Source organism: Peromyscus maniculatus, chromosome 3 (assembly GCF_049852395.1).
Source record: "Peromyscus maniculatus bairdii isolate BWxNUB_F1_BW_parent chromosome 3, HU_Pman_BW_mat_3.1, whole genome shotgun sequence".
NCBI lineage: Eukaryota > Metazoa > Chordata > Mammalia > Rodentia > Cricetidae > Peromyscus > Peromyscus maniculatus.
Genome location: NC_134854.1, coordinates 27,966,931 through 27,985,086, shown reverse-complemented (window position 1 = coordinate 27,985,086; position 18,156 = coordinate 27,966,931). Strand labels below are relative to the sequence as shown.

General features: G+C 37.3%; 1 protein-coding gene across 4 annotated transcripts in view; it reads left to right on the top strand.

Annotated features, from left to right (window-relative positions):
• Nucleotides 1-16,477, top strand: part of Dbf4 (DBF4-CDC7 kinase regulatory subunit) — a 30,647-nt gene extending 14,170 nt beyond the window's left edge. For 2 of the 4 annotated variants that reach the window (XM_076566287.1, XM_076566289.1), the window contains exons 5-12: nt 843-912; nt 1,092-1,168; nt 3,590-3,626; nt 4,725-4,770; nt 7,860-7,988; nt 8,407-8,521; nt 13,479-13,603; nt 15,319-16,477. In XM_076566287.1, the coding sequence (XP_076422402.1) occupies nt 843-912; nt 1,092-1,168; nt 3,590-3,626; nt 4,725-4,770; nt 7,860-7,988; nt 8,407-8,521; nt 13,479-13,603; nt 15,319-16,255 (1,536 nt within the window). In that variant the 3' untranslated portion in view covers nt 16,256-16,477. The remainder of the gene's footprint in view (nt 1-842; nt 913-1,091; nt 1,169-3,589; nt 3,627-4,724; nt 4,771-7,859; nt 7,989-8,406; nt 8,522-13,478; nt 13,604-15,318) is intronic. The other 2 variants (XM_076566288.1, XM_076566286.1) reach the window with 1 other exon arrangement.
• The last annotated feature ends 1,679 nt before the right edge of the window (nt 16,478-18,156 follow it).

Below are 18,156 nucleotides of genomic sequence, written 5' to 3'. Positions count from 1 at the left end.
ATAGATGAGATGACAAGAAAGAGACACAGGATAGCTTCGGGAGGGCCCTGGGTCAGTACCCAGTCTCTCTGAGATTTATTCTAATGGGCTTTTTATACACTACCAAGGGAAGAGGCAAAAGACCTCCCCGTTTCAAGATCAAAGCACAACATACAGCCAAGTGTAGACCCCTCAAAACACCTGGTAACCACACCCCTGACCAAATCATCCCATTATGCAGCCCTGCTGAGCAAAGCAAGCTCCGATTCTCTGACCTTGAATAAGGCCTTACTAGGGAGCTTCTGTGGGCCCCTACAAATTAGTGACTTTCAGGTTCAACAAGTGACCCTGTCTAAAAAATTAAAAGTGGAGAGTGATTGAAAAAAGACACCTGACGTTGACCTCAGGCCTCTGCATGCCACACAGACATGTACACACCACACACAGAATTTTTAATTAAAGTGCAGATGTTCTAGAGCTGTCCTTTAGTTTTTAATGAGAAAAGCTTAAATCAAGGCATCATCTCAGTCGGTCCAAAGCAGAAGCTACTTTTCCTGCAGAAACATCCCCATCTTGTGGCCATCTGAAATATTAGTGTTAAGCCAGGTAGGCATATTGGGCATGCCTTTATTCCTGGCACTTGAGAGGTGGATTTTTGAGTTCCCGGCAAGCCAGGGCTACAAAGGGAGACATAGGAATCTATTAATTGGGATTGATTTAAGAATGCCAAAATATAAAACAAAGTCCTCATTACTGTTGTCATTCTTTAGGGACACTTATGCATAAGCTCTTCAGTGGTTTAGCATTTATATAGCTTTTTTAAAGTAATTTTTAGACCAACTTAGTTTTTTATTGTTTTACAGGATTTTATTCCTGCTAATAGTATATTATCAAATGCCTTATCATGGGGAGTGAAGATTCTTCATATTGATGGTAAGGATCTTTTGACAATATTTGTTGTCTGTCTCTTAGTTTAACTTTACATAGTAAAAGTTTTGATAGTAGAGGTACCTCCAATGGCAAACTGTTAACCTAAGCTTACTGCCACTTAAGATATCATTGTTTAACTCCAAAGGTAAAATTGCTAATCCTCGGTCCTTCTTTCAATAAAGACATTAGATACTACATTGAACAGAAGAAGAAAGAGTTATGTACATTCAAGAAATCAAGTACTTCTGTGAGGGATACGGTATGTTGTTTTCTTTATTTTTAAAGCACTGTTCAAAGTGATAGCTTAGTTTTTTATTTATATATCTATGAGTAATTTCCTAATAAGTCAAAAAATACTTTGTCAAAATATTTTTTGGGTAAGCCTATGTAATGTTTGTGTATCATTTGACTTGAAACTTACATTCATGAAGCAAAAATTATTTCTGGAGCAATGACGTACATTCTTTCATCTTTTTTTATTGCTGTTGTTTGTTAATAGATATTTTTGTTTGTTTATTCTGTGGAAAGATGCTCAGATTAACCTATATGTAAGAAAATTCAAATACACATTTCATTTGCTCTGAATGGCAGTCTATCACAGTCGTGTGCCGTCTAGCCAGTTGGTCTGGTGTAAGGCCTTTAGTGCCGGTTCTGCGCAGTAGCTGTCCTCGTGTTCTGCTGGCGGTGTTGGCGGCCTCTGCTTTCTCTCTGGAGTCTCTGTACAGAGTCACCCTTTTTCTATCCTTTCGACTGTTGATCTCACATTCCGTCTGTCTACTCTTCAGTCTTCATAGTCCATCTTCTCAGTGTTTCACAGATGTCTACTCCTGTACTCCTTCCTTATTTTCAACTGAAAAGGTATGAAACGCCTAAGCAGTTTACCAGATCCTTTTGATACCTTTGAAAGCCAGCTGTGTTGGTTTTCCTGATGTTGTCCATCTCTTCCTTGAACTCTGTTCATCTCTTCACTTCTTCCTGCTTTCTCTTATTCCTCAGACCATTCTTATGTGGTTTGCTTTTGTATCATTCAATCCTTAAATAGCTTGGATATAAAGAAAATGAAGTTAATAGAGTAAATAAAAAGTGATGGAGACAAACGTAGCTTGGTAATTTGGGTTATTTTATGTAGTGTGATAGGCATCTTAACACTTTGCACAACTCCAGTAACACTAAGGACTTGTATCTGAGGTTCTGTTAGTTTTGATTTTCCTGTTTTGTTTTGTTTTTTGATTCCCACCCCTTCGTTCCAGTTGGTTACTCATTATCTCTGTGTTGACTGGCACTTCACTTTGTCGTTTGCATTCTGGTGTTGAGTCCCCACAGTATCATGAGTGCCATACTTTTCAGTTCTACAGTTTCTGTTGGGGTATGTGTGTAAGCTTTTATGTATCAGGTAAGTTTTGAGTACGCACAAGATACTGGCAGTGTTTTGCAGATTTCATGGCTATTATAATAGTTAGGCAAAGCTGGTTTTGGTTTTGCTTTGCTATTTTTGTTGTTCTTTGTTTTGTTTGTTTTTCTCAAGACAGGGTCTCTCTATGTAGTTCTAGCTGTCCTGGAACTCATTGTGTAGATCAGACTGGCCTCGAACTCACAGAAATCCACCTGCCTTTGCCTCCCGAGTGCTGGGATTAAAGTGTGTGCCATTGTGCCCGGCATTACTGTTGTTTTAACAGATATATCCATCCACTTTTTATTCTGTCTTAATTTTGTGATTATGAGGTCATTCTAATTTGTTGCAGTTTTTCAAAGACTTGCATGCAGCCTTGGGGTTTTCTTACACACATACTGCTCACAGGGTTAGTCTGAGATCTGGTCAGTGATTCAAATCTTAGTTCCACTTCCAAAGCCCTTTTTGTCTTGTACTTTGGATCTATTGATAGCATGTGCAAAGTTGAGTTATGCCCAGCACATGTGTGGATTTACACAAGCAATTGGGGGTGCCCCTTTCCAGCCTGCTCCTTGAATCCTCTGTTCAAAGGTCCCTTTGCCAGCTCCTGTAATAAGAAATTGGGCATTTCTCATACTGCCTACGCTACTGCCCATACTGCATTTACACCCTCGGGACAACTGGAAGAAACAATTCAGAGGCTTCTTTGGGCTCCTGGAGTCTCTTTTGCTTTTTCTCTGGTGAGAAAGATGAAGTTAGTGTAATTTTTGAGTCATTTACTCAGACACCTTCATGACTGAAAGTCCAAGTTTAACACCAGCTTCGCAATCTACTTACTCCTTAAATTTTTTAGATACCTACCCAGTTGCTTATTGAATGCTGTCTAGAGTTTAGTTATAAGTGGATTATAAGTATTTGCTTCATATAGGTCTCAACTGTTAACTGTACCTTTTCTTATTAAATCATGTTGAAGGCTAAAACTTAATCTAGAATGCAAGGGATAAAGATACAGTCAGGACTGTGAGGCCCATGTTCAATACCAGCACCACAATAAAGAATGCAAAATAGGACTGACTTCTATATAGATAATCAAGATCTTTAGTTCTTGAGTGTTGTTCAGTTTATTTGATTGAATTGATTTTAAGAAACAAGATTTTCCCCCTTGAACAATAACCATGTACTTTGTGTACAGTATTTTCCCTGTGGATTTTTCTCTTGAAGGTATGGAACAGTTGTCTACAGTTATTGTATTTTCACTGCATCTTTTCTTTTTTTTTTTTTTTTTTTAAGGGAAAAAAAGCTGGTACTGGAATACAGAAGGCAAGAAGTAAGTATTCTGATACAATGTTTAATTTTCTTTTAGAGAGCAGAAAAAAATTACATGAAGACTGTAGCCTGGGACTCTTAATTCAGTGGTAGAGTACTTATTCAGATGCATGATGCCCTAGATTAAATTTCCAGGGTATCCAAATATATATATATATACTTAGAAAGATTCTCTAAGTTAGCAAATAGTGCTTTAAATGACTTATTCAAGGATTTCTTAGTAATTTTTAGAACATGGAACTCTACAGCAGTCTGATGGCACTACCCTACCCCGTGTTAAGTTGTTGTTGTTGTTGTTTTTAAGCTATTTGTTTTATTATTTTGTGGGAAGGGGTTATGTGTACATTAGTACAAGTACCCAAAGAAGCCAGAAGAGGTTGGTAGATCTTGGAGCTGGAGTCACAGGCAGTTGAGTCTCGCCTAATGTAGGTGCAGGGAACTGCACTCCTCTGGTCCTCTACAAGAGCATTATGTGATCTTCACTGCTGAACTCTCTCTCCAGCACCCAAATTAATTTTTGTTTTTGTTTTTTTGAGACAGGGTTCCTCTGTAGTTTTGGTGCCTGTCCTGGATCTCCCTCTGTAGACCAGGCTGGCCTCAAACTCACAGAGATCCACCTGGCTGTGCCTCCTGAGTGCTGGGATTAAAGCCATGCACCACCACCGCCTGGCCCCAAGTTAATATTTTCAAAAACATTTTTTAAAGCTCAGTAGAGTCCCAGAAGAAGCAATTGTTCAAACCCATTCACTGTGATGAGCATAAAACAGTACATTGAGGTTTTACAGTGTGAAAATATCAGCACCATTCAGTGTAAGAATCTTGTGTGGCTGGTTATGATGGCACATGTCTAATCCCAACATTGCAGAGATTGAAGCTGGAGTATTCAAAGTTCCTGCCCAGCCTGGGCTGCAGTAGAGAGATTCTGTCTTCTCAGATATGACAGATCTGGTATATGGGGGGGGGGTGATATTGGAAAATATTTTACCTTAGGCCTACACCTTTCAATTCTATAGGTTTTAGAAGACTTTGAGGGGATTTTACCCACAGTAGAGTCTTTAAGTACCCATCTGAAAGTTCTAATGATATTTTTCTTCTCAAGCAGGGAGACTCAAAAAGCCTTTTTTAAAGGTTGAAGATGTGAACCGGTAAGTGTCAAAGTCCAGTGTGTGGGAAATTGAGTTGGTATTACAGAGAAAATCTCATTAGACCTATTTCCATTAATATGTTTACTTCCTTTATATGACAGTGTTGTGCCTAGAGCATTAATTATCTTATGTTCACGGGTTGAATTTAGCTTCATCCTATGTAGATTTAAATTCACAGTATTTGCTGTAGACTAATCATAAAATCATCTCTTTTTTGGTATTTTAAATAATCATTCTGGCTAAATTCAGTGTCATATTAGTTTGAACAATTACTAAAGATTTCCCCTATAATTGTGAAAAATTATAGATACTACTTGGAAATACAAAAGCTAAATATGACATTTACTATGATAGCTTTCCAAACTCTTTTGTTTTCTAAGATAATCTTAAATCAACAGGTAAGTTAGTTTGGTATGTTAGAAAAGTTGGGTTAATTTCTCTTAGCTCTCTAGTTACTTCTTTGGCCAAGTATAGCTCATTATGTCAGGTGTTCACTGAAGTGATTACAGTGTTGAAAGCTTCCTTTTAAAACTGTTATGGGGCTGGAGAGATGGCTCAGTGGTTAAGAATGCTGGCTCTTCTTTCAGATCATGTGAGTTTAATTCCCAGCATGTGTGTTGAGTGGTTTATAATCACCTGCAACTACAGCTCTCGAGGATCTTGACGCCCTCTTCCCGTGTCCTTGGCACCCGACATACATGTATACACAAATAAATAATACAATCTTTAAGATACATGAAGTTTTTAAATGTGTTACTGTGAGGAAAAATTGCAATTTAAAATTAGGCCTTGCCAAGGTTTGATGGTAATCTAACATGCTTGTAACCTCAGGAGGATCTCAAGTTCGAGTCCATCCCAAGCAGCGTAGCAAGATCCTGTCACAAAATTTGGTAATGGGTCAGACATCCTATAATCGTAGACTGCACTAGAAGATTTAACAGTGTGGGTAATTCCACCTTAGCATTTGGGGCTGGAGAAAAGATGACTCAGTGGTTAAAAGCACTGGCTGTTCTTCCAGAGAACCAGTGTTCAATTCCCAGCACCCACAGGGCAGCTAGCAATTGTCTGTAACTCCAGACCCTGGGAATCTGATGCATTTTGCTGGCTTCTGTGGACACTGCATACATATCATGATGCACAGATATACATTCTGGCAAATACCTATACACATACAAATAAATAAAAATTAAATAGATTCATAATAAAGAAGCCTGGCAGTGGTGGTGCACACCTTTGATCCCAGTGCTAGAAAGGTAGAGGCAGGGGAATCTCTGCATTTGAGGCCAGTCTGGTCTATAGAGCTAGTTCCAGGACAGTCAGGGCTACACAGTGAGACCCGATCTTTTTTTTTTTTTTTTGTAAATTTATTTTACAACATCATTTAGTTCAACATAATAGCCACAGAGTCCCCTGTTCTCCCACTCTCGCCCCCTTCCCCCTCCCCCCACCCCACCCCCCATTCCCACCTCCTCCAGATCAAGAGACCCGATCTTTTAAAAAAAATAAAAAAAAAAACAAAAAATAATAATGATGATAAAGACAGAAAGCAGGCGGATGAAGGCACAGGCAGCAAGCAGATGAGCAGTGTCCTTCATGGCTTCTACTTCAGCTTTCGCCACCAGGTTCCTGCCCTGAGTTCAGCTCTGTCTTCTTTTCAGGATGGCCTGTGATTAGAGCATGGAGGCAGAAATAACTCTTTCCTCTTCGAGTTGCTTTTGGTCATAATGTTTTATCATAGCGATAGAAACCCTAACTAAGACAGCAATATAAAGATTAACCCAATAAGTGGAAGAAGGCAAGTCATATATTTATAGAGTTATTATCGAGAATTATCCCTACAGTTCAAAAGGAAAAAAAAAATAGTTGAGAAATGAAAATCCATATCACAGTGAGACTTCTTTAGTTCCATTAGGAGAGTTCCATATGTATCTGAGAAGCATAGAATAGCCAAAAGGTATAAGCAACCCCTGCCCATCAATCAGCAAATGTATGGATAAATGAGGTATGGAAGATACATGTGCCTGTGTATTCTGACAGTGGAATGTTTTAAAGAGATTGAAATTCTGACATGCCACAACATGGATGAACCACATCATCCTAAGAGAAATATGAAGGAAAAAATACTGTATTATCCCATGTACATAAAGCATCTGGAGTATTCAGATTCAATCCCTGGTGGTTGTTAAAGGGCTAGAGGGAAATAGTTATTGTTCAGTGAGTAGGGTTCTTGCTTTTGCAAGGTAAGCCTATAGAAGATAGGTAGTGCTTTCACAACTTAATGCTTAATGTGACTAAATGTACGTTTCAAGTAGTATCTAGAACAGTGGTTCTCAACCTGTGGGTTGTGGTGAGGGGGTCAAATGACCCCTTTCATGGGGGTCGTCTACGACCATTGGAAAACAGATATTTACATGACAGTTCATAATAGTAGTGAAATTGCAATTATAAAACAACAACAAAAATAGTTTTATGGTTGGGGATCACCACAACATGAGGAACGCTATTAAAGGACTGTAGCATTAGCAAGGTTGAAAACCACTAATGTTAGATTAGGAGGGTATACTGATTCCAGAATTTAATGCTTAAGTGACTAAACTGTACAGTTTCAAATAGTTAAGGTGGAAGGTGTTTTGGTATGTTTTAAATTGCGATTTTTGAGTGGGGAGGATCTGGGAGATGAGGGAGGGGGAAACGATGATCAGAATATTGTGTGAAAAAATATTTTTAATTTAAAAAAGTGTTTTTTAAATGTTAAAGGAGCAGGCCTACAAGCCAGGTGGCGGCGGCAGCAGTGGTGGCACACACCTTTAATCCCAGCACTCAGGAGGCAGAGCCAGGCGGATCTCTGAGTTCAGGGCCAGCTTGGTTGAATTCCAAGACAGCCAGGGCTACACAGAGAACCCCTGTCTCAAAAAACCAAAAAGAAGAAAAGAACAGGCCTACAAATTGATTGTTTGAAAGGAAGATGACCCCTACCAAGTCTCTATTGTTTATTTCAGATTGGGGTGAATTACATGATTTTGAAATGCAAGGCTTTAAACCTCCCTTTGATTCTAGAGAAACTCACATATTTGTCTTTACTCCTTTAGGTCTTACAGGCCATTTTACCTTCAGCTGACCAGTATGCCTTCTATAAACTACTCTACTCAGAAGCCTTGCAGCCCTTTTGATGGAGATAAGCCATCTAACATCCAAAAGCAGGCTCAGCCTAAACTCAGGTTGGTTTGAAAGTTTATTTTTAGAAGGAATGCTCTTCAGATTCTCACTATTGCCAGTTCTTCATGAACACTTGGGGTATCGTACTTGATGCCGTGGTACTAGTATGTGTACTTGTTTTCCTGTGTATGTTTTTAATAACTCTATGCTAGGTTTAGTCTTATTTTAAGTGCATTATTTAGAAATTCTCAATGAGAGTGGTGCTCCAGTAATGAAACCTGTTTCTCTTGACCATTTGAACTGTTCTTCAGAATATTTATTGCATTTTTTTTTAATATTTCTTGAAATGCAGTTAAAGGTCTTTGCTCTTACAAGTCTCTGATTATGGCAGATTCTGCATATGATTGTTTAAGAAAGTAATTTTTAAATTAATCATTGAGTTTAGCAGTTAATTTTGTTACCATGTATTTCAATCACTAGAATTACTACGGATGGCGATAAATGTGGTGGAACCCCAGTTCAACTCCAGTTGAAGGAAAAGAGAAAAAAAGGATATTGTGAATGTTGCTTACAGAAATACGAAGATCTCGAAACTGTAAATGTCATTTTACACTTGGGATTGGTGTTTCTAAAAGCCTAGATACATTCTTACATTTAAGTCTTACCTTACTATTCTGATGGTAGTTTGCAGCATGATAGTTACAAGTATATTTTATGGTAGGGATGGAACCTAGAACTCTACACATTATGGGCATGTGCATCAGCACTGCTACATCTTTGGCCGGAAGCACTTGAAGTTTTAAGAGCCCAAAGAAGGAAATCAACATTGAAAGAAATAGTTTTTATTCATTCAGTAGCTATATTGAGTACTTAGTATATAACTACAAGATAAAAATAACGAAATCTATGTAGACAGTATTAGGTCAGTTGCAAGGAGCATCAAAGCAGGAGTCAGATGTTGCTTTTTATTTAGACTTGGCAAAGAAATACCTAAGTGATGTCTAAGTAGAAATACAGAAAAGTTAGATAACCAGATTTCTCAATACTGACTGAAAATCATCCAGGGAAATGCCCAGAACTGGTTGATAGACTCAGAGTACAAGATGTACAAGTACCAAGCAGTGATGGGAGAAGTTCTTGAGGCACTTGAAGGATGAGACTGAGAAGATGGACATGATTCTGAATTGAGAGATGGTGGATAAGTGAAAGTTATGTATTTTGGTCTGAGCAATTATAAAAGAAAAGACTTGCAAGAGCGTACTAGATGAAGGTAGTTTTTAAAAATGAGGACTATTGGGGTTTGTAAACTGATAAAAAATAAGAACTTTGCAATCACTGGCAATCTGTCTATGTGCCCTTAGAGTTTAGTGCATAGCAAGTGCTTCTTAATCTTAGCAGTTAATTTTTGAATTCTTAACTTTTAAAAGATAGATGTGGTGTTGCACAACTTAAACTTCTCTAGTTTCAAATACTCAGGAAGCTGAGGCAGGATGAATATTTGAGTGCATAATCTCTAGGACAACATAAACAACATAACAAGACCCGTATTGAAATATAAATATATATATATATATATCTTTTTGAATATATATATTATAAATAAATGTGCGTGTGTGTGTGTGTGTGTGTGTGTATATATACACACACAGGGTTTTAGTGTTTTGTTTGGATTTAGTTGGAAATTTAGAGAATTAAGCCTGAAAAGACTGATTCATAAAGCATCCCTGACTTCATCTTTTAAATTAGAGTTTGTTTTGTAACCCAAAATATAGTAATACTTACCAGGGGTTTTGCTTTGTTTTACTTATATAATAAAGGAGAAAATACAGTTTAAAATTGCATTGACTCAGAAGCTAAACTATCTCCAATTTTTCCCTGTTCTTTCTGATTTTTGAAACTAAGGTTATTGGTTGGTCTGTAATTACTTGGCATTGGGAGAATAGAATAATCTAGAATGTTTGTTTTTCTTAATCTTTGAGGTTCTAATGTGATATTCAGAAAATGTAAGAGTAGTATGAAAGTTGTCCACCGGTTGCTACAAAGAAAATAAATTTCAAAGTAGATGTGATAATGAAATTTAAGATCATGACTTTGATAGGGTGTTTTGTTTTGTTGTTTGTTTGTTTTTTAAATTTAAACTAAAGCTGAGTTAGGTCACTGTTGTTTGTAATCATAGCACTTTGGAGGCATGGGATGAAGAAAGGGTCTTGGGTTTGAGACCAATTTGGGCTACATAGTGAGATCTTTGAAAAGGAAAAAAATATGTTGTTTTTGAAACTTGAGTTTCACGATGATTCTACACATGCCAAGAGACTGAGTTAGGAGATATTTTTGAGGACTTGGGAGATGGCTTAGTCAGTGATGTGCTTATGAAAGAACTAAGATTGATCCCCAAAACCCACATAAAACCCTAGGCATGATGGTGTGCATGCTTAGTCCCCATGCTGGGGCAGAGACAGGGTAGTTCTGGGGCTTGCTGGTCTACCATCTACTTTCCTTGATGAAGAGTTCCAGGTAGACAGCCCCTGAGAAAGGAATGAGAAACAAGGTTAGCCTCTGGCCTGTACACAAATATTTTTGTGTACTAGAGGTAAAGCAGACATTCCCCACCTTTTCTAGCTTGTGTAGCCAGCATAGGAAGTAGGTTTATATCTATTTGCAAGTGTGGTGAGTTATTTTTTTTACTTCTCCCCCTCACCCCAAACAAGGTTTCTCTGTATAACAGCCCTCGCTGTCATGGAATTTGCTTTGTAGACTCGGCCAGCCTTGAACTCCCCTTTCCCTCCCCAATGCCGGGATTAAAGGCATGCACCACCACTCCCAGCTTTATATTTATACCTCTTAAAATAAACTTTATTATTTAAAAAAAACTATGCAAGTAAATATAAACATCATACACTAAAATTAAGTGGACTCAGAGTCTATACAATTCAGTGAAATTCTATACAGTTAAATTAGGCATTCGGATTGAAAATTGTGGAGCTTCATACTAAATTTAACACTTTCAGTATCAAATATATTTTAGCCACCAAATGAATGGACTTAGAATGTATAATTTTAAGCAAGATCACACAATCTCAGAAAAAAAAACCATGTTCTTTCCATATGTGGAATTTATCCATTAATATATATAAACATGTAAACAAATATGAGTACAGTATAACATGTAGAAAAGAGAACAAACAAGAAAGGCTAACTACAAGGGGGTGAGGAAGGTCTGTCTTAATGCAGGTAATGGGCCTGAATTATGAAGGATGATACAAGCCTAATTGTTTTTCTAGTTCTAATTGTAGTTTGGAGAATCTTCAAGTTAAGTGGACTATATATAAAGCTCAATGGTATTAAATGATGAGAAAGGGATTAGGCAGTGTAGTCCAGTAGAAAGCATAGGCTTTGCACATGTGAGACTGTGGGTTCAGTTCCCAGACACAAAGCTAAAATTAAATAAGATTGCTTGACTTACAGTGTTAGAGAAGGCAAAGACAGCTGAGGCATTTAAATCAATACCTAAGTAATAAAAAAAACTAAGTGGATGTAGAGAGGAACTACATAAAATTGGAGTTTCACTTAAAATTAATAAGTGCTTCTTTTTCCTTCCCAGAATATAAATGAACTCAGTCTGAACTTTAAGATGGGATTTTTTTTTTTCTTCCAAAAGGGTTTCTCTGTAGCCCTAGCTGCCCTGGAATTAGCTCTGTGGACCAGGCTGGCCTCAAACTCAGAAATCTGCCTCTCCAATGCTGGGATTCAAGACGTGTGCCACCACACCCAGCTCTAGGCTTTAGATATACTGAATCAGCTAACAGACACCCAGCTCTAGGCTTTAGATATACTGAATCAGCTAACAGACAAATGGTAAAATTAGCCTGGTGATCTCACTCATTCAGAAAGAACTTTGTTTCCTTTGAGGTTTACACCATAAATTTGTTTGTATTTTATTTGACAGGGTCTCCCTGTGTAGCCTTGGCTGGTCTGGAACTCATGTTGACAGGTAGCCCTCCAGTTCATAGGCATCTACCTGCCTCTGGTTCCTAAATGCTAGGATATGTCCTACCATGCCCAGATTATTTTTATTTCTAATCACTTCTAAGATTGGAAAGTTCCTCTGTTATGATCAGTAGGTAAAGAGATAATCTGTTTGCTCATACTTGGATGTTTCTTCAACCATGAGTCTTTTTGTAATGTATATATTTTGTAGCATTTATCATAGGTTTGGGGTTTTAAGTTTTATTTTTACGTATTCGTGAGTATATGGCACATGTGTAGAATCTAGAAGAGGTCATTGTGTTACCAGGAACTGGACTAGAGGTGATTGTATGCTATTAGATTTGGATACTGGGAACCAAGTTCAAGTTGAGGAAGAGCAGTAAGTGCTTGTAACTGCTGAGACAGCTCTCCAGCCCTCTGGATTGTGTTTAAACTGTAACCTTCTAGACTATTACAGGTTTTAGATTTTTGTATATTAAGTTAAAAGACTTCATTTAATTCTATAAGCCCTACCTTGGTAATTATAAGCAGTAGTAGATGAAAAGATGTTTTATAAAATATTAGTATGTTACTGGATGCTAAAGGTAGTTCTTAACTTTTTGTCTTGAGAAAAGGTGTTTGTTTGTTTGTTTGTTTGTTTTTCTCTTTTTTTGGTTCTTTTTGAGACAGGGTTTCTCTGTGTAACATCCTTGGTTGTCCTGGAACTTTGTCGCTTTGTAGACCAGGCTGGCCTCAAACTCACAGAGATCATCTACCTGCCTTTACCTTCCCAGTGCTGGGATAAAAGGCATGCTCTCCCACTCCCAGCTGAGGAAAGGTCTTTCTAAAAATATCTAAATTAAAATATAAATACATCATTTCTCCCCTTTCCCCATTCATCCCAATTACTGCCACTTGCTGTCTCTCAAAATTCATGGACTCTCCTTAAAAATTGATTTCTTTATATATTCTCTTCAGTCCATAAAATGTTACTTGTATGGATACAGTATCAGGCTGGCTACCTTGTATAAGATAGCCAGTTGGTGTGCTCTTCCTGGAGAAGATACTTCTTCCACCCTCGGCATTCCTTAGTTGCTGCTGTACTTTGTCTGCAAAGGGTTGGGGACCCTGAGAGTTCTACCTTCTGTCTTAGTATGCTATCAGTGTTGTCCTCTTCAGCTCTTTGAGACTTCATGAGTGTGTTTTCCTGTCCTTTCCAGGAGATGCCGTCTCACAGCAGACTTCCTGTTCCTCTGGCTCTTACAATCTTTTGACCTCCTCTCCTGGGATGTTCTCTGGACACCACACAAGTTTAGTAAAGTGACGGTAGTCGCTGTCTGTCCCAGGCCGGCCTGAGGTTCACAGCTGCCCTCCCAAGTACAGTGATTGGAGACTGAGGCAGCACAGCTACATATCATTTGAGATATATGAATAGATAGATGATCTGACAGACAGACAGACAGAATTGATAAAGACATATATAATGAGAGGTTTTTTATTTGGTTTGGAATTGTTTGTTTTTTTTTATTTAATTGATATAATTATTGGCCACAATTTTATGATGCTTTTGTTTTGTTTTGTTTTAGCACCTTCTGAGTGAGAAACACAGAAACTTTGCGCAGAGTAACCAGTATCAAGTTGTTGATGATATTATATCTAAGTTAGTTTTTGATTTTGTGGAATATGAAAGAGACACACCAAAAAAGAAAAGGTAATTAATTTGCCAAAGTTCTACTTAGGTTGTTAAGCTATTTTATAAACTAAAAATTAATCTAAAGTTTATCTGCTCTTAGAAGGAATATAGCTTTTTTTAACATGACATAAATGTGGTTTAGAACTAATACCTTCTTCCCTTCTTTTTCCCTGCCACCAAAGGTACTTAGTCCCCCTCTGACATGCTTTTGAAAGGGAGTTCACAATTTTTATATTAAGGTCAGTGTAGAGTTGATATTTTAGGTTTTGTGAACTGAAGGAGCTCAGTGGCCTCTGCTCAGCTGTGTTACAGAACATGGCTATGTTGCAGCAAACATTCGTTGAGAAAATAAAGTGAAGACAAGATACTACCAGTAAGCGATTTGTCAGCCTCTGGTGTTAAACCATGGAACTTACTATACTCAGATTAAAAACGTTGATTACTAAGTAGGACATTGGCAATGCCATGAATACCATGCTGTTCAGTTTCCAGTGACTGCACACTGACAGTTTGGATCCTAATTAGATTATTCTCATAAATCTAAAATTTTAGAAATGCTTTTATATGGATGTGCTATAGAGTAGATAATTCAGTTTTCTATTTTTATCCCAATCTTAAGGCATAAAGATTAGAGATGTGATACTAAAATACAGCTTCTGAAAAGTGAGCAGGAAGTGTTCCATTTTTAGATTCTGGATTTCTGCAGTGCTCTCATGGTACTTTATGGCTGACTTACTAATGTGGCCATGTGGGGCTAACTAAAAACTTAAAATTTTCTGAAAGCTTCAGAAAGGTCCTGAACATAAGTTTTAAACTAGCCATTCCCTGATCATTTTATCACCACTACTTCTACTTTTCAGTCCATGTACATCTCTGAAGTACAGTGGGACTAGTGTTACCAACCATTTGTTGAAAGGAACTCTAGTCCCCATCTTGGTTTTGCTTTGCTTTTTAGGGATCAAATCTAGGGCCTCACAGATGAGGCACAAAAGGAATCTTAAAGAGTAAACCACATTTATAAGTAAAGGAAACCATTCTGGTTGTAGAGACAGGTGAATTTCGTGGTTTCTTGTCATAGATAATTCGAAGTGTGACTGGTGACCAGTTAACTTGTCATTCATTTGTACATAATTTGGGATTGTTCAAGAAATAGTAGTATCCCAAGTATTCTAAGATTCTACATGAAGAAGAGTTTTGGCTCAAATATTTGTGTGAAATTGAAGGACTACTTTGTTACCTTTAGAAATACAAAGATCTAGTTCATTTTGACATGAAATGTTTTAAATATAAATAGAAAATGTATGTTTCTGCTTTCAGTTTCTAATAATACTTTCTTTAAAAAAAAAAGAAAGAAAGAAAAGAAAACTAGTAAAATGTACATTAATAGGAACCAAAGCACTGAAGTGCTGACCTTTTCTCAGGATAACTACAAAGTCAGGGTCGGAGACAGATCCTGTCGTCTCCCTTTGGTTACATGATTCATGTTTTAGTTTCTCGTGACTACTTCAAGGTTCAGGATATTGGTTTCTCAGGGAGGGAGAAGAATGTGGATGGGAAATGGGTACACTAGAGTTTTCAGCTGTATGGAGGCAGTTTTGGTTTTTCACTTTTAAAACATCTGAAGTAAATGTTAAGATTTATCTTAAATCAGTTTCTTAAATAACTCAGATAGTTTTACTAATTTCTAACTCTGGGGTTTTTTTTGTTTATTTTGTTTTGTTTTCTTTATAAAGAATAAAATACAGCATCGGATCCCTTTCTTCTGTTTCTGCAAACGTCCTGAGAAACACTGAACCAAAGGAGAAGCTACAGTTGGAGCCCATTTTCCAGGACATGGGAGAAAGTAATGGGCAACTGCTCGAGCAGAATTTTCAGTATGAAGAAACCCAGCAACCTGAGCAAAGGCTTGTGTTTGCTTCAGAACCCATGTCCTACTGTTCAACTGGATTGAAAAGACTGGATGAGAAAACAGTGAGCAATTTCAATGCAAGTGAACCTGACCTAAAACAGAATTGTACACCGCTACCTCCATGTAAAAATGAAGAGGAAGGAATTCTTGATGCTTCTGAACATAAATTAATTATTAATAGAAATGATTCAGTAGAGAGGGGAGGTGACTCTCTGGGTGTGCCACAGTCATGTGTGCAAGTTTCTTATCTCAGTTCAGAAAATAGTACTCCCCAACCAAAATTAACTGCAGATACTACACATTCTTCAGCAAAACATCTACAGCATGATTCTGACCTGGTGACATTAAATACATCAAAAGAACACCTAACAGTGAAGGCTAGAACTCCATCCTGTAGTCCTCAGGAGCCTAATGAATGTGACACTGAGAATATGGATAATTTGCCTTGTGGTAAGATCCAGCGGAAAGTGAGACTATTGTTAGGGCAAAAGAAAAAAAATGTGGACCCAAGTGCTGAACTGGATAAGAAAAGAACTGAGTTTCTTCCTGCATGTGAAGACAGAACTTGTGGGTCACCAGTACAATCTCTCCTGGACCTCTTTCAGACAAGTGGAGAGAAATCAGAATTTTTGGGTTTTACAAGCTACACTGAAAACAGTGGAATGTGTGATGTTTTAGATATTTGGGAGGAAGAAAATTCAAGTAGTCTGCTGTCAACATTTTTCTCTTCCCCTTCAGCTTCTACATTTGTTGGATTTTAGTATTTAATGTGTTTTTCAGAAGTGACAGTTATAAAAATTCCTGAATTTTTTTATAAATATATATAATTCTTAGGAATTATGAGTTTTTGTTTTGTTTTGGCTTTGGTTTTTTGCCAGCTTTGTTTATGAAACCACATGTAAATATTAAGATGTTTGTAATTTTTTTTTTACAGAATTGAGTAGCTATTACAAATTATACAATAAAATTTGTGATTTATTTTATATACTATGGTCATAATTATTTCCTGAGAGTTGTAATGAGTATCATTTGCTTTATCACTGAAAATAATTTCAAGTGAGATTTTAAACATATCAAAAATTAAGCACTATACATTGTATACTATTAACCATTGCCATTAGCATAGATTTCCATGATTAACATATTATTGCCTAAAAACAAATTTCAGTTAAAAAGGGGAAAAAATATACTAATCGGTATATTTAGATTTTTGAAGTTACTAGAAACATTGAATATAGGCACTGACCCAGCTAGATTGTGCCAGGATCCTGACACTGCAAACTGAGGTTATTGTAGGGATTAAAACAATCTTAAAATTGTAAAGGAGAACTTACATCAATGTTAAGTGATGTGGTGAGTTGTTGGAATTGTTTTGAAATGCATGGGAAGAATAACATGATCTGGTACTTGACGGTAAAATAACTTGGAACAGGGAAAATTTAAGGTGAATTTCCTCTTACCTTTGAGTATTTTTGTATAAAAGTGAAATATTTACCACTAAGAACAATTTTTCATGGATGGCCCAAAAGATGGTGCTATTAACTACTGCATAAATACACAATGTTACTAAAAGTTGGTTATCAGTATTCACTTGAAAATTTTTGTTGCATTTATTTATTTGTGTGTGTATGGGAGTGGGGTTCACAGGCCATGGAAATCAGTTATTCCTGCCATGTGGGTCCCAGAGAGCAAACTGGTTGTCAGGTTTGGTGGCAGACTCCTTTTACCTGCTGAGCTGTGTAGCTTGTCCAGGAGTATTAACTTTCTTGAACTAAGTCAAAATGTCAAACAACTTCAGGGGCAAAAAAAAGTACCTCTGTGAATTGAAGAGCCTGTTACTTTTAAAGTATCATGCATCACATAGTTACCCGGGAATATAAAAAATCTAGAAACTTGAAAAAACTTTTTATGTAGTCTTTTTTTACCTCCCTATGTCTCCAAATGGTTTTCTGTTATTTTGCCTTAATTATATTTAAGAAAAGCTAAATGCTTCAGTAGTTTTAAATTTTAATTTGACAACATCTGAACTACAATGTGGTGGTCTATCTTCAGCACAGTGGCTGCACCTTAATCTGACATTTCAGCCAGAAGTTGTGACTCCACAATTACCAGTCTACTTCTCTTGCAGTGAGTGGCCTGGCTGCTCAGGCCATGGCCTGGCAGGAATTCTGTTCTAAGACTTAAGGTTCAAAGGCTGGGGTGAAACCCTGCAAACTCAGAGAAGCTGAGTAGCAGCTAGCTAACCCTTTCTCCTTGCTGGTGTCTCCAAAAGGCCCATACTTCCATTCCACCAAACTAGGAAATGTGGCATCACTCCAAATCCCTCCCTGCTACTTCCTGTGTCTATCTCTTCCAGATGCCCTCTGGTGCTCCTATGATTGCTTTCTGTAAACTAATTGCTAACTCAGCCTCCTGACCCAAGATTAATTAATAAAATAAAATTTTATTTAATCAACACAAATGGAAACTCATATTCACAGTGTGATCCAATATCCCCCAGCATTCCCCCTTTTAGTCTAAAAAGGAAAGGTTTTAACTAACACAGTAAAACTATATACAATAAGAACAATTATCAAGTAAGGATTACATTCACAATGTCCAGTCCATTTGTAGTTGGCAAATTCAATCCAATTACCTGAGTAAACAGGAAGAGCATTGTAAG